This window comes from Sinocyclocheilus anshuiensis, unplaced genomic scaffold (genome assembly GCF_001515605.1).
Source record: "Sinocyclocheilus anshuiensis isolate Anshui unplaced genomic scaffold, SAMN03320099.WGS_v1.1 scaffold821, whole genome shotgun sequence".
In the NCBI taxonomy this organism is placed as follows: domain Eukaryota; kingdom Metazoa; phylum Chordata; class Actinopteri; order Cypriniformes; family Cyprinidae; genus Sinocyclocheilus; species Sinocyclocheilus anshuiensis.
Genome location: NW_015558606.1, coordinates 597672 through 609672, shown reverse-complemented (window position 1 = coordinate 609672; position 12001 = coordinate 597672). Strand labels below are relative to the sequence as shown.

At 38.8% G+C, this 12001-nt stretch overlaps 1 protein-coding gene across 1 annotated transcript in view; it reads right to left on the bottom strand.

Moving 5' to 3' along the window:
• Nucleotides 1-554: 554 nt before the first annotated feature.
• LOC107680219 (serine/threonine-protein phosphatase 2A regulatory subunit B'' subunit alpha-like) overlaps nt 555-12001 on the bottom strand; it is a 96169-nt gene continuing 84722 nt past the window's right edge. The window contains exons 4-12 of the mRNA XM_016476016.1: nt 5601-5867; nt 4978-5081; nt 4772-4874; nt 4126-4244; nt 2816-2905; nt 2235-2410; nt 1752-1870; nt 1540-1646; nt 555-1405 (exon numbers count right to left, since the gene is read on the bottom strand). Coding sequence (XP_016331502.1) covers nt 1309-1405; nt 1540-1646; nt 1752-1870; nt 2235-2410; nt 2816-2905; nt 4126-4244; nt 4772-4874; nt 4978-5081; nt 5601-5867 — 1182 coding nt within the window. The 3' untranslated portion in view covers nt 555-1308. The remainder of the gene's footprint in view (nt 1406-1539; nt 1647-1751; nt 1871-2234; nt 2411-2815; nt 2906-4125; nt 4245-4771; nt 4875-4977; nt 5082-5600; nt 5868-12001) is intronic.

Sequence of the window (12001 nt, the reverse complement as noted above, 5' to 3'; positions counted from 1 at the left end):
ACCACTTCACATATATAAATATATTACACTAATTACATAAACCAAAGAGTGTGACAGAGTGGAGGGAGGTTTGGCCATCAAGCACACAGAGAGACATTTGTAAAACACTGATCAGGCTGGCCAGCACTAAGAGACAGTCACTCATTAAAGCTGAATTGTGTCGTTTTGGATAGTTAAATACTTTCTCCAATCCCAGTTTAAGGGCAAAGAACTATAAGCAAGCATAAGTTGATTTCCCTGTAAACACTTTTGCTCTGTGGTGCTTTGAACCCAATGGTGTGTGTTTGGGGAGGGACTAGCTGTTTGACTAACCAATGGCAGAACAGTTTGAGGTGGTTATTTTTGCAATTGCAATTCATTGTACATTGCATGTTTCACTTTAAATGTGAAAACATGAGTTAACAGTAGAAGATGGTACATGAGCACTGAATTCTGTGTGGATTGAATTTTGGCTTGATTGACTTGATTGAGTGGGTCAGAAGGACTGTGATCTTCTGTATAATCTTAAACAGTGAGTTACACCTAATAAATAGTGCTTTACAGCTCTCAAACATATTATAATAGCCGAGAAAGGACATTTCCAAAAAAGCACTTTCAAGTCTAAGATTGTCCTGGTCAGTTCATCTGGAAATATGTAAATGGAGGTTCGATGTCTGTAGTGAAGTTCAAACACTGTAAAAGTCACAACTTTCTGTCTTTTTTTTTTTTAAGCAACAACATGCAATACCATCAGTGAGCAACACGGGTGTACCATTGTCATGTCCCTTAAACATAATGTGCAACATAGCATAGCACAGGATATGTGCTGATCTCATGTCTTAAATGTCTAATTTAGTGCGAGAGGACTAGTTTCTGTGAGTTATGTACCACACAAGTATAAAGTCTCTCTTTTTCCCCCTCCCCACCCTTTAAAAATATATGGCAGCATTACATATAGTTTCACTCACATTAAAGCACATTCTAAACTCTTTCTAAAGTTACTAAAAAGTCCTTTTGTTTCACATCAAAGTCTTTGTGAAGGGTGGATGGAACCAGCCGGCAGTTTAGTTTGAGGGGAGTGGATGTGACTATCGGTAAGAGAGTGAAAAACAATTGAGTTTACATTTACATGTTAAGACATATTGCACATAAAGCCTTTTTGTGGGTGTCTGAAGCCTTTTGGGTTTAGAATTAGTTCTATTGCACACATGCACACACACGCAAATGCCGTGAAATGTAGAAAAACGTTTTCCCTTTTTGACACGTGAGGGAAAATATGGCGAGGTGGTTATCCATACAACGTCATGGTGTGTATACAAAAATGGCAACTTATCCCGATAAATCAGATATGACCAGCTTATCCATTTTATTTCCAATGTCTGTGGAGACTGTGAGCTCATCGGACTCGTAAGCGTCGTCGAAAGATCTGCAAAAGCAAGCATGCAACAGTTACGCTTTATACTCCTCTGAAGTTCAACCATATATAGATGGTATCTCATCTATATGCAATGCAATGAACTCTGTAGCGAATTCATTCCATTACAGAGCGCATTGACTCACCCCTCTCGTAGCTGTTCATTGGCCGTCTCCTCTGCCACAAGAATCTCATACTCTTCGGCAGCATACTTGTCCCAGTCTGAGGGCTCTGGACCATCACTATCCAAATCCTGATACACACACACGTACAGTTATAGAACACACTAACTAATGTTCTAACGGAGATAATATTCAGCACACGGGATTTGAACACAGATGTAACCCATCAAACTGACCTTCTGCACTGCAAAGGGATCTCTCTGCTCATGGTCCAGGTACTTCTCCAGATTGAAGAATGTGTCGTAGAATATATGTGCCATCCTGCAGCGCTTCAGATCTCGAAGAGTAATTTTACCTGCCAAGAGATGTCATTTGTTTACATTACACATACATGTATTCACTGGACAGGCACACTATACTGATAAATATACAATTTATCAGAATCTTACACTGACATTTTTACGTTTGGCAGAAACTTTCATTCAATGCTACTTTTATTCAATTCACGCCTTTTAGCTGATATGAAATTCTAGAATGACAGGACATTGAGGGAGAAAGTGAAGGGTCTTGGATCAGAACAGAACATGGGATTAGAGCATGTATACCTTCCACTACGACTATGTGTGTGTTATTTTTACTTTAGAGGTAGCTTCATGTTCTTCCTGTTTCGATTGATCATATGGGTGATATGAGTGAGAGGATCAGAATGGGTTCTTTACCTGGGCATTCTGGTTTAACTAAGTCCAGCATCTGGCACAGGAGATCTTGGAAAGGCAGTGGTTCAATGCCCATCCCCTCCATGCGTTCACACTGCTCCTCATAGAAAAACTCCAATTCAAACATGGACAGAACACCATCACCATCCATATCCATACAGCGGAACCAGTACTCTACACTGAACAGAGAGAGAGATAACATTATATAGTAAAGAAGTGAAGATATAACTAAAAACATGATTAAAATGGCCCCCGAAAGTATTTTGGGTATTTTTACACTTCAAAGTGCCAACTTTGGATAAAATTAGCCTTATCTGTGTTTCAGAGGACACTGCATGTTTTTTTTAATAAATATAAATGATAGATGTTCTCAACTGTGTTGTTTTCAGTTGTCCTTTTAATTATATATATAACTATATAACTTTATTTCAGTTTTAGAAATTTTAGTACTTACTTCAGTTCGTTGCTAAGGTAACATTTCTATTTTTATGTTCAAGTTTCATCTAATATTTATATTTTCAGATTTATTTCAATTAGCAGTAACTGTAGTGTCTCTATCATGTTTGATTCATCTGTTTCATTACCTTGTGGGATTCTTTTTGTCCTCCTCTGAAATGAGGAACCAAACAAACTCAGCATAGCTCATTCTTCCTTCTCTCTGCACTGACTTTCCCCTAGAAGAAAGAAACTTGTGTCATAAGTCACATGTATTGGTTTGTTAGGATAGGACAATATTTGGCCGAGATACAACTATTTGAAAATCTGAAATCCGAGGGTGCAAAAAAAATCTAAATATTTATAAAATCGCCTTTAAAGTTGTCCAAATTAAGTTCTTAGCAATGCATATTACTAATCAAAAATTAAGTTTTAATATATTTATAGTAGGAAATTTACAAAATATCTTCATGGAACATGATCTTTACTAAATATCCTAATGATTTTTGGCATAAAAGAAAAATCAATCATTTTGACCCATACAATGTATTTTTGGCTATTGCTACAAATATACCTCAGTGACTTAAGACTGGTTTTGTGGTCCAGGGTCACATATGATAGCTTTGTGTGAGGAACAGAACTAAATTTAAGACATTACTTATTGAATACTTTTTCCATCCATCACAGCTCTGAAATCTCAAACCACGCAGGTTTGAAATGACATGAGGGTGAGTAAATGATGACAAAATTTTCCATTTCTTTATTAAACTATTCCTTTAAGGGCTGATTATTCCATCCATAAGTTCCATTTGCCTATAGATACAGTCGTCTAGTGACTGGTTGTACTTAGGCATACTGAGTTATATCTAGTCCTGTGGTGACAAAGGCCGCATGCTTCAGACTCCAACAGAAACAGTGACATCAGTGTGGATTAACATGCATTTCCTGGTAGATCAGTCTTCCTAGGAGAGATTGGTCCCAGGGTGTGTCAACCAGTGCACCAGAGCAAGGAAGTGTCTAAATATGGGGTTGTGCAAGACCAGGGTCAGTGGCCTGTTGGTGGCATCCGTGTTTCCGTGATGTCAGGCCACTTTGACGCCATTACCCTTCCCACCCCCTCTGCAGCACGTGTTGCAGCTGTCCCACAAACAGACAGACAGACAGACAGACGCACTGGGCTCCACGTCTCACTGTTCAGATAGCTGGATCTGATTTACCATAAACACTTTAGTAAGCTAACAAGCTTTCAAATTCAATATTGAAATATTGAAGCAATGCTACAAATAGAGATTCCAGTTGTCAGGCTGATGATTAATCCAGGACAAAGCAAAGTCATGTTCCTGTTGACAGTAGCTGACACTAAAATAGTTGTGGAACGATGTTTAAAAACAATCAAAGAATTTTGCAGCATGTTCCAATGACAACAAAACCACCATTCCTGCAATATTATCCCCATGAAATAGCTCCTGCCTGTGTCATTGAGCCATTAATAAAGTTACTTACTGTTGTGATGTACCGGGAATGGAATTCAGGAGCATCTTTTAAAAAAGTCAGCCCTGAATGAGTGTCCACGATGTCCTAAAAAAACAAAACAAAACAAAAAAACAAGAGTGAGATGACTCCTGACCTAACAGTTTAAATCTACAAAGCTCCTTCTGATTGCCTACGTAAAGAATTTATTTAATTTAACATTGTTATAGACTATGTATATACAGACTCCAACATCCATGGGATCCAACATAGGACAATCAGTTTGAAAATATATAATATAACATATACATATATATGTTTGTTTAAGCCATTTGTAATTTTCACATTGCAAATTGTTGTGTGTGTTGTTTGTTAAAGGTAAATTGTGCAATATCTGTGTGCCAAGCGGTGGTCACACTAGGCTTTGAGCATTCAGTCCCACACAACACCACAATTCGTGCTGTTTATAAGTTTGTAGTTGAGGCCAAGATGTTGCAAGATGTTGCCAAGAAGTTGCAAGAAGAATTCATTTATTCATTACCATGATTTTATATCTACTTTTAGTAATCAGTGATGCAGAAATACAGGTAGTACTGAAAGTTTTACTTTTCACAGTTAAATTACAATGTTCTAACCTGTAACAGAGGGATGAAATCTTCTTGTTCCAGGTAATTGCAGCCTGGTTTGGCTAGCAAGTAAACAAACTTGGATGCATCATCATAGCAGCCGTGTAATAACCTGTGAAGATGAATAAGGGCAAAAACTCAATCAGATGCCATACAAAATGACAAATACAAAAGCACCTATTTTCATGGGAAGTAATATGTGTGCTGACACTTACTTTCTCCATGTTGCAATGAATGAGTGAACAGAAACAAAACCTGTCCTCTCTCCACCAGCACAAATAAACATGGGTGCTTTCCAATAGAGGGGACACCCACATGCCTGCGAAAAGAAATGCATGAATATGCTGTTTTTGTTGTATTTTAAAATGGCACTGACATAAGAAGCCCTATTCACTATCATGTTTAGTCACAAAATAAATATAAGCAGTGTATAACACTTTTTTTATTACATCACAATATTACTTAAATTCTGTAAAAACAGCTTTACTTTTTTACTTTACTTTTTAAAGAAACAAAATAAATCATTCTAAATGATAAGATCCTTTTTAAGGGTCCAAATATCTGATTCTTAGAATGTAAACGTCAAGATGGGTTATTCTGTTGATATTTCTTCATTTTATGATCCTGTTTATATAATATTCAAACAGTGAGAAGATTAAATAGGATGTTTCTATGAGATGGCATCCATCATGGTGCTATGGCAATACAATTTGGCAAGCACATCTACGTAAAACAAGTGTCAGTTTATATGTTCAGAACTGTCAATCCAAGACTACTAAGAACGGTTCACAGATTATGAATCTCATTTCAAGCAAAACAATTCACAATTCATATGCACCTTTGCTATCTTGCCCATTTCATAAATGTCAGCTTTCTCCTCCTCGAACTCTGTGAAGGCTGCCTCGATTTTGGCAATGGCCTCATCATAGTTGGCTGCACAGTTTGGAAGGCCTTTGGGGAAGTAGAAGCGTGGAATGTTTATGGAGGAGGGTGGGGGCGTGGCCACCACTTTGGCTGGCGGAGGGCTGGGCGTCCGTGGGGTTGGCGAAGAGGGTGCAGGTGCTAGAGCTGGAGGAGGTGTTCCAGGTTTCTTCTCAGGCTGGATCTATTGAGAAACAGAGAGAGAAAATTAGAGAAAGGTCAACCAGTATTAAGAATACTGAGAAAACATCAAAGCAGCACATATTTTTTAATATATATATTTAGTGCACATCTTCTCATATGTGTTTAGCATCATCTCCAAGCTCTTCAGATTATTTGAAGTATATGTAGCAATATGCAGTACCAAATTAAAGTAAATATTGTCTTTAAAGTTTTCCATAACGCTAAAGATAGCTGCTTAATCATCTTTGTGTGAAATTTTCTCTCGGTACTTGCTGTGCGAGGAGGCTGGCTCTCATTCTGATAACATATTCACAGTGATGAAGTGAGGTGGATTATCAGTAAAACCATAGACGGCCTCGTCAACTTTCCTGCCAATGTGATGACAAGAACTCCTCAGCAAAAATAAGACAGACATTTTCCATCTAACCTTGCTGCCCTCACCAAAACAAGCCAAACTCTTAATTTCAGGCGATTTGTTTACTTTTATTTCTACCTATATTTATTTCTCGTTGATCTAATGGAGAAGTAGAGTGTTTTGCACTCTACAGCTCTTCATGGACTGGATCAATGATTGGGACATGTTGCATGGTGATCCAAAACACTGTATGCAATGCATGCATACAGTCTAATTCACAGGCCCGACACTGACAGCTGATGTCCATTTACTTCATTCTTTTCAGATGGGACCTTCCATCACCAAGGTTAAACTTCTAATAACAAGCTGTGGAAATGTCTAACACATTCTATACATAGTCTTGACATACTGTTCTTATTCTGGTCTCTGGGCAAAACCCTAGAGTCACAGTGCACACCTAAGGCAGCTTATTTCTGAACAACACAGTCTTACTGTCAATCAAACAGAAAGAGAGCTGTTGAAATGTGACTGAATTTTAGAGAACTCCACTGCAAGCGGAGCAGGCCTGCATGGACGTATTGAAGAGAGCAGCTGTGGCTTGAGCCCGGCCCATTCCGTCCCGTCCACTTCCTCCCCCCCTCTTCGAAGCTCCTGTACGCAACACTTGGACATTGTATTCCTGCCCTGCCTCACCCCCTTCCACTGTCCTATTAATAAACACTTTGGTATCTGCCTGTGAATAGTTTGTCTTGTCTGGCATGTGAGAGTTAGACACGGCATTCTTTGCTGAACTACAGAGGTTGGCTACTGACCTGGGCTTGCTGGAAAGACTTAAGCCTTTTCTTGAACCGTGACGGAAGAACAAAGTCACAACCTCGGGCCAAAAAGGCCAGTTCGCCCCGCAAGTCGGGATCCTCCCTTAACGAGGCCTCCTTGATCATCATATTGGCAATATCAAAGGAATCAAAAAGTAAGAAACGAGAAAAAAAAAAAGAAAATGGACAAGCTACGTCCTAAGGGGCTTCCGTCAAGGAGGATCAGCTTCTGTTTAAGAGCTCGCAGACAACTCCGTTCTGGCCGATGTCCCTCGTACACTCTTTTTCCCAGTGGTCCGCTCACTTCAAAACTCTCATTTGCCAGGCTTTGTCCAGGGATGCAAGGTGGATTTGTCTTGGCGCACCGAGCAATTCCTAGAATCGTGCCTGCTACTGTGACAGCTGGAATCCAGGAGCATTGTACCAAAGAGGCCAGGCCGCCAGCCTCCTGATTGCTTTTCGGAACTACAAAACACAAAATCTCAATTCAAGTCCATAGCCAACAGGTTCCCAGCCCTGCGAAACATGAGCCGCTCTGGGGTCTGCCTCCCGGTCCAGTCCCCTCTCTCTCTCTCTCTGTCCTGATGAGCAGGGGGTTGAACACACCAATACCGATAGGAGGGGGATTCAGCTGTGTCAAATGTCCGTATGGGAGAGCAAATTGTATTATGGGAATGGAAGCCCCCTCCCACCCCCAAACAGAAAGGCTAAAGTTAGCCAGTGCACAGATGAAGTGCAAATTGCTCGATCAAGACTGTTTACATGCAGAGGAAGGAGAGAGAGGGAAGTGAGAGAGGGAAGATAGCTTAGAGGGCCAGGCCTCTGCATTTTTCGGCTCCCGAGGGTTCATGGGGTGCATTGGGGAGTGGAGTAATAGGACAAGTCAAAAATGTTCCAGGGCACTGCACCCACAGCATAATAACATTAATGTCTGGAGTGCACAGAGCTTCCTCTCTGCTCTAGAAAGTTTCCAACTAACCGACAAATGAACTTCATACTCGAGTCAGGCGATGCCCAACTGGTGCACTACAGGAATAATAGCACTGATGAGTCATGTCACTGCATCAACAACTCAACAAGTAAAAAGTGCACATCATCTTGATCTACTGACCTCAGGAAACTCATCATAGATAAATATTTAAAAAATGGCGTACTGCTCTACACTTTGAAAAAATCACTCTAAATCAGTTATCCATTTGTTCTTTATTTGTAAATTAGCAGGAGCTGTATATCCAAATGACAATGGCATCAGCACAATAATTGTCCCTATATACCAATTGTTCTCAACCTTTGTGACTCCAAGGCCCTCCACTGTTCATAGCAATATTCGAAGGCCCCATGATTTTTTTTTAAGTTGTTTGTGATTTACTGGATAGGGATTAATGATAAGGATTTACTTGACTCAGAATTTCTACCTTTGCATAACTAGCAAAAATATATATGTATTATACAAAATGCCCATGGAGATGTACAATTTTGTTAATTTTATATGACTTTTCAGGCCTAGAAATCAAACTTTTAAAATCAGCCTAATCTTTTTTTAAAAAGACAGTGGGAACTCTGGTTGTTCAAAAAAAAAAAAAAAATACAATAAAATACAATAAAAAATTAGGAAGTGAATAAAAATGAGAAATATCTTATTTTGTCTTATTTTCATCTTCAACTGTAAGCTTCCTTGGAAGTTTGCTGAGGCTCTCTAGTGGGCCCCGACCCTCTGATTGAGAGCCAGTCCCCTCGATTCATCATGCATGGATTACTACGTCGATTATCTGTAGTTAACTGTTGACCATTTGACCTAATCCTGGACTGATCTGTTCTTTGAATCTTATCAAAAGAGCTGTTGTCATAGCAACAGGTCCATTAACTCAAACATGTAACTCAAAAGCAGCAGATTTAACAAAAACAGGACTACATCATGGCTTTAGAAGCAGAGGTGATACTGGAAGACTGTCCTAGATGCTGATCCTTTGTTACGAGAACACCCTTTTGATCAAAGGAAAAATAATTTCACATCAATTAAAATAAATAAATATCTGCTTCAAGGGCAATAAGCACGAGAAGCAGCTTCACACTCCTCGTTTGCCATACTGCCCTTCTCTGGGATCAAGCCCATGTTTGTGTAAACAGTCCTTAAAGGGTTAGTTCACCCAAAAATGAAAATTCTGTCATTAATTACTCACCCTCATGTTGTTTCAAACCCATAAGACCTTCGTTCATCTTCGGAACACAAATTAAGATATTTTTGATGGAATCTGAGAGCTGTCTGACCCTGCATAGACAGCAACGCAACTGAAATGTTCCCAAGTCCAGAAACGTAGCAAGGAGATCTGTAAAATAATCCATGTGGCAAGCATTTCATGCGTGTTAACCATATTTTCTACTGATTGAGAGAGGAAATACTGCAGTATATTGACTTAGAATGCCCTATTTTACTGTCATGATGAGCCACACTAAATAGTGACTAAACACGACCCCTTTTAATACATGTTAACCAGGAGTCACTCTCATTTATAATAGCGGCATCGTCTGATAAAATCAACATGCATCTACACTAAAGATTAATGCAGTTGTTTTGGCTATATTACTTTTTTGTCTCATGCAGCGCACTGCCTGCGTCTGAGTAACAAACTAAAAAAAACAACAAACAAAAAAGTGCATATGATTTTAAAAATTCATATCATAACAAAAATAAACACCGGTATTCGGTATGAACCGGTATACCGCCCAGCACTAGAACTAACCCTTTAACTGCTAGTCTATCGCCCATTATACCTGTGTGAACTAGAAAACAGAGAACTAAAAAGTTATAGTGACACCTAGTGTCTGTGTTTATAAATTATCCAATGGCTATCTTTCCAGAAATTCACACATCGTGGTATGTGGGTTATATTGACAGACAGCTGCGTTAATCAGTGCCATGTTTACATTTTATCTGCACAAATAAACCAATGAACTTTTCAAGAAGAAGAAAAAAAAAAGCTGTGGTAATGGAGCTGATCTCTTTGCGTAACTAAGGTCTAACGCCCAGCAGATCTTCTCCCCTTTCCTTTAAGCCTTATAAATAACACCCGCTGTACAGGAGGCCTCCTGACATTTCAGCTGTACATAGCAATCCCAGCATTCCCTGTTCTGTCTCTGGCAGCTGTTAGGAGAATATCAAACGCATCAAGATTCCTCTGTGGGCAGGGCAGAGGTACATAAAGAGGCCTGCCTGCTGCTAACACCATTAGCCTCATCTAGTGCAAAGGCAGGCCATTGGAGGAGGAGAAGTGATGCATGCACAGTTCCAAGAGCATGTAATGAAATACTTATTCTTGTGTAGGCCGATTCTTCGGCCGAAAACAAACCTGCTGTAAATAGAACATTAATGAACTTATCTTCCATGAAACAAGTAACCTTAGAACCAGATTATAGTTAGCATGTTTCTGACTCATACTGTATTCTAGCACACTAGAGATCTAGTATGGAAAATGACACAGGCTGAACTCAAACCTGTGTCCCCACGGGAGCACTACTCCCATTATGCCTCAAGTACACATGCACGCTACAGCTGCACCACAGCCAGGGCTGTAGCTAGAAATTCTAGTCCTCCATCTTTTTAAGTGAAGTTCAGACAGGGACAACTCTTGGTGGATGGTTCACATGTGCCAACACGTTGCATGATGGTGCTTTTGTGCAGACGACCCAACTTCAGATCATGTTTAAGCCATTTTCCAATCTCACCATTATTATAAATCTGAATATCCTCTGGTATAAAGCCTTATTATATCTATTAATTCTGTCGCATTTTTGTTTTTTGATTATCTTATGTTCTTCTTTGTCATTATTACCCTACTTTGTTATTATTACTCTCTTTTTATCTGTTCTTATATATTCTATCTCATTTATTTTAGCTGAATTACATAAACTCTATCAAATGTTAGGTTCACCAATGTTTCATGTTCAGTTTGCTGCTGACCTACTGTACTGTAATAAATGTCTCTTCAGTCAAAGCATTGAGCTCATTTTTAAGTGACGGCATTCATAAGCATGTCTTGTACCATGCAGTTTTTGTAGTTTCTTGATGTGTGGTAAGTTTACTTTTCTGTTAAAATGCCTTGTTAGATAAACTCAACTTTGAAGATTTAAGTCTGGTTCTTCACACAAAGCTATTGTTTGGTTTGAGATGCAACTTTTCATGGTTTAATCAATTTTTAATGGATAAAATAGGTTTCACAATGACCTTTAATAATACACTATTTATTCTTAGAGTAAAGCAATACAAATTTATGTGAGAAAAAAATGGTCATGAATGACCAGTAGAGCTAGACAATAATTCAATATCAATATGTATCGCGATATAATTTTTTTCAATAACGGTGATATGATTTTTAAACACATTTCCGATATTTTGATATACATTACCAGTGTTTGCCATACATTGATTTATTGTTTGACTTCGTTGAATAAACATGAGCACTGCAAGATTCAAAATCAAAATGTAGCGCGGGTGTTTTATATGAATGTATCTCTGAAGGGAACCGACTGTCTTCAGAAAAGTTTCGATGGCATTTTTATCTTATCTGATAAAGTAGCGTTCATGAGCGGAGCTGCTTTGATTACAGCCATTACTGGAGAAACCGCTAGTTCTACCGCTCTTAAAAGCACCTCCTGCTGGCAGTCAATCAGTTTGCATTTTCAATGATAAGCCCGTCTCCAGCAACATGTTTTTGTTGTTGCTCAGTTTATTTGTTTTCTGCAGCAACTCAGAGCACTTTTCATACTCTTTATCCTGGCTGAAGCACATTTGTTTCAATCTATAAGAATAATAAGCCTACACTACCAGTCAAAGATTTTTTAACAGTAAGATTTTTATTGTTTTTTTTAAGAAGTCTCTTCTGCTCACCAAGCCTGCATTTATTTTATCCAAAGTACAGCAAAAACAGTACAATTTTGAAATATTTTTACTATTTAAAATAACTGCTT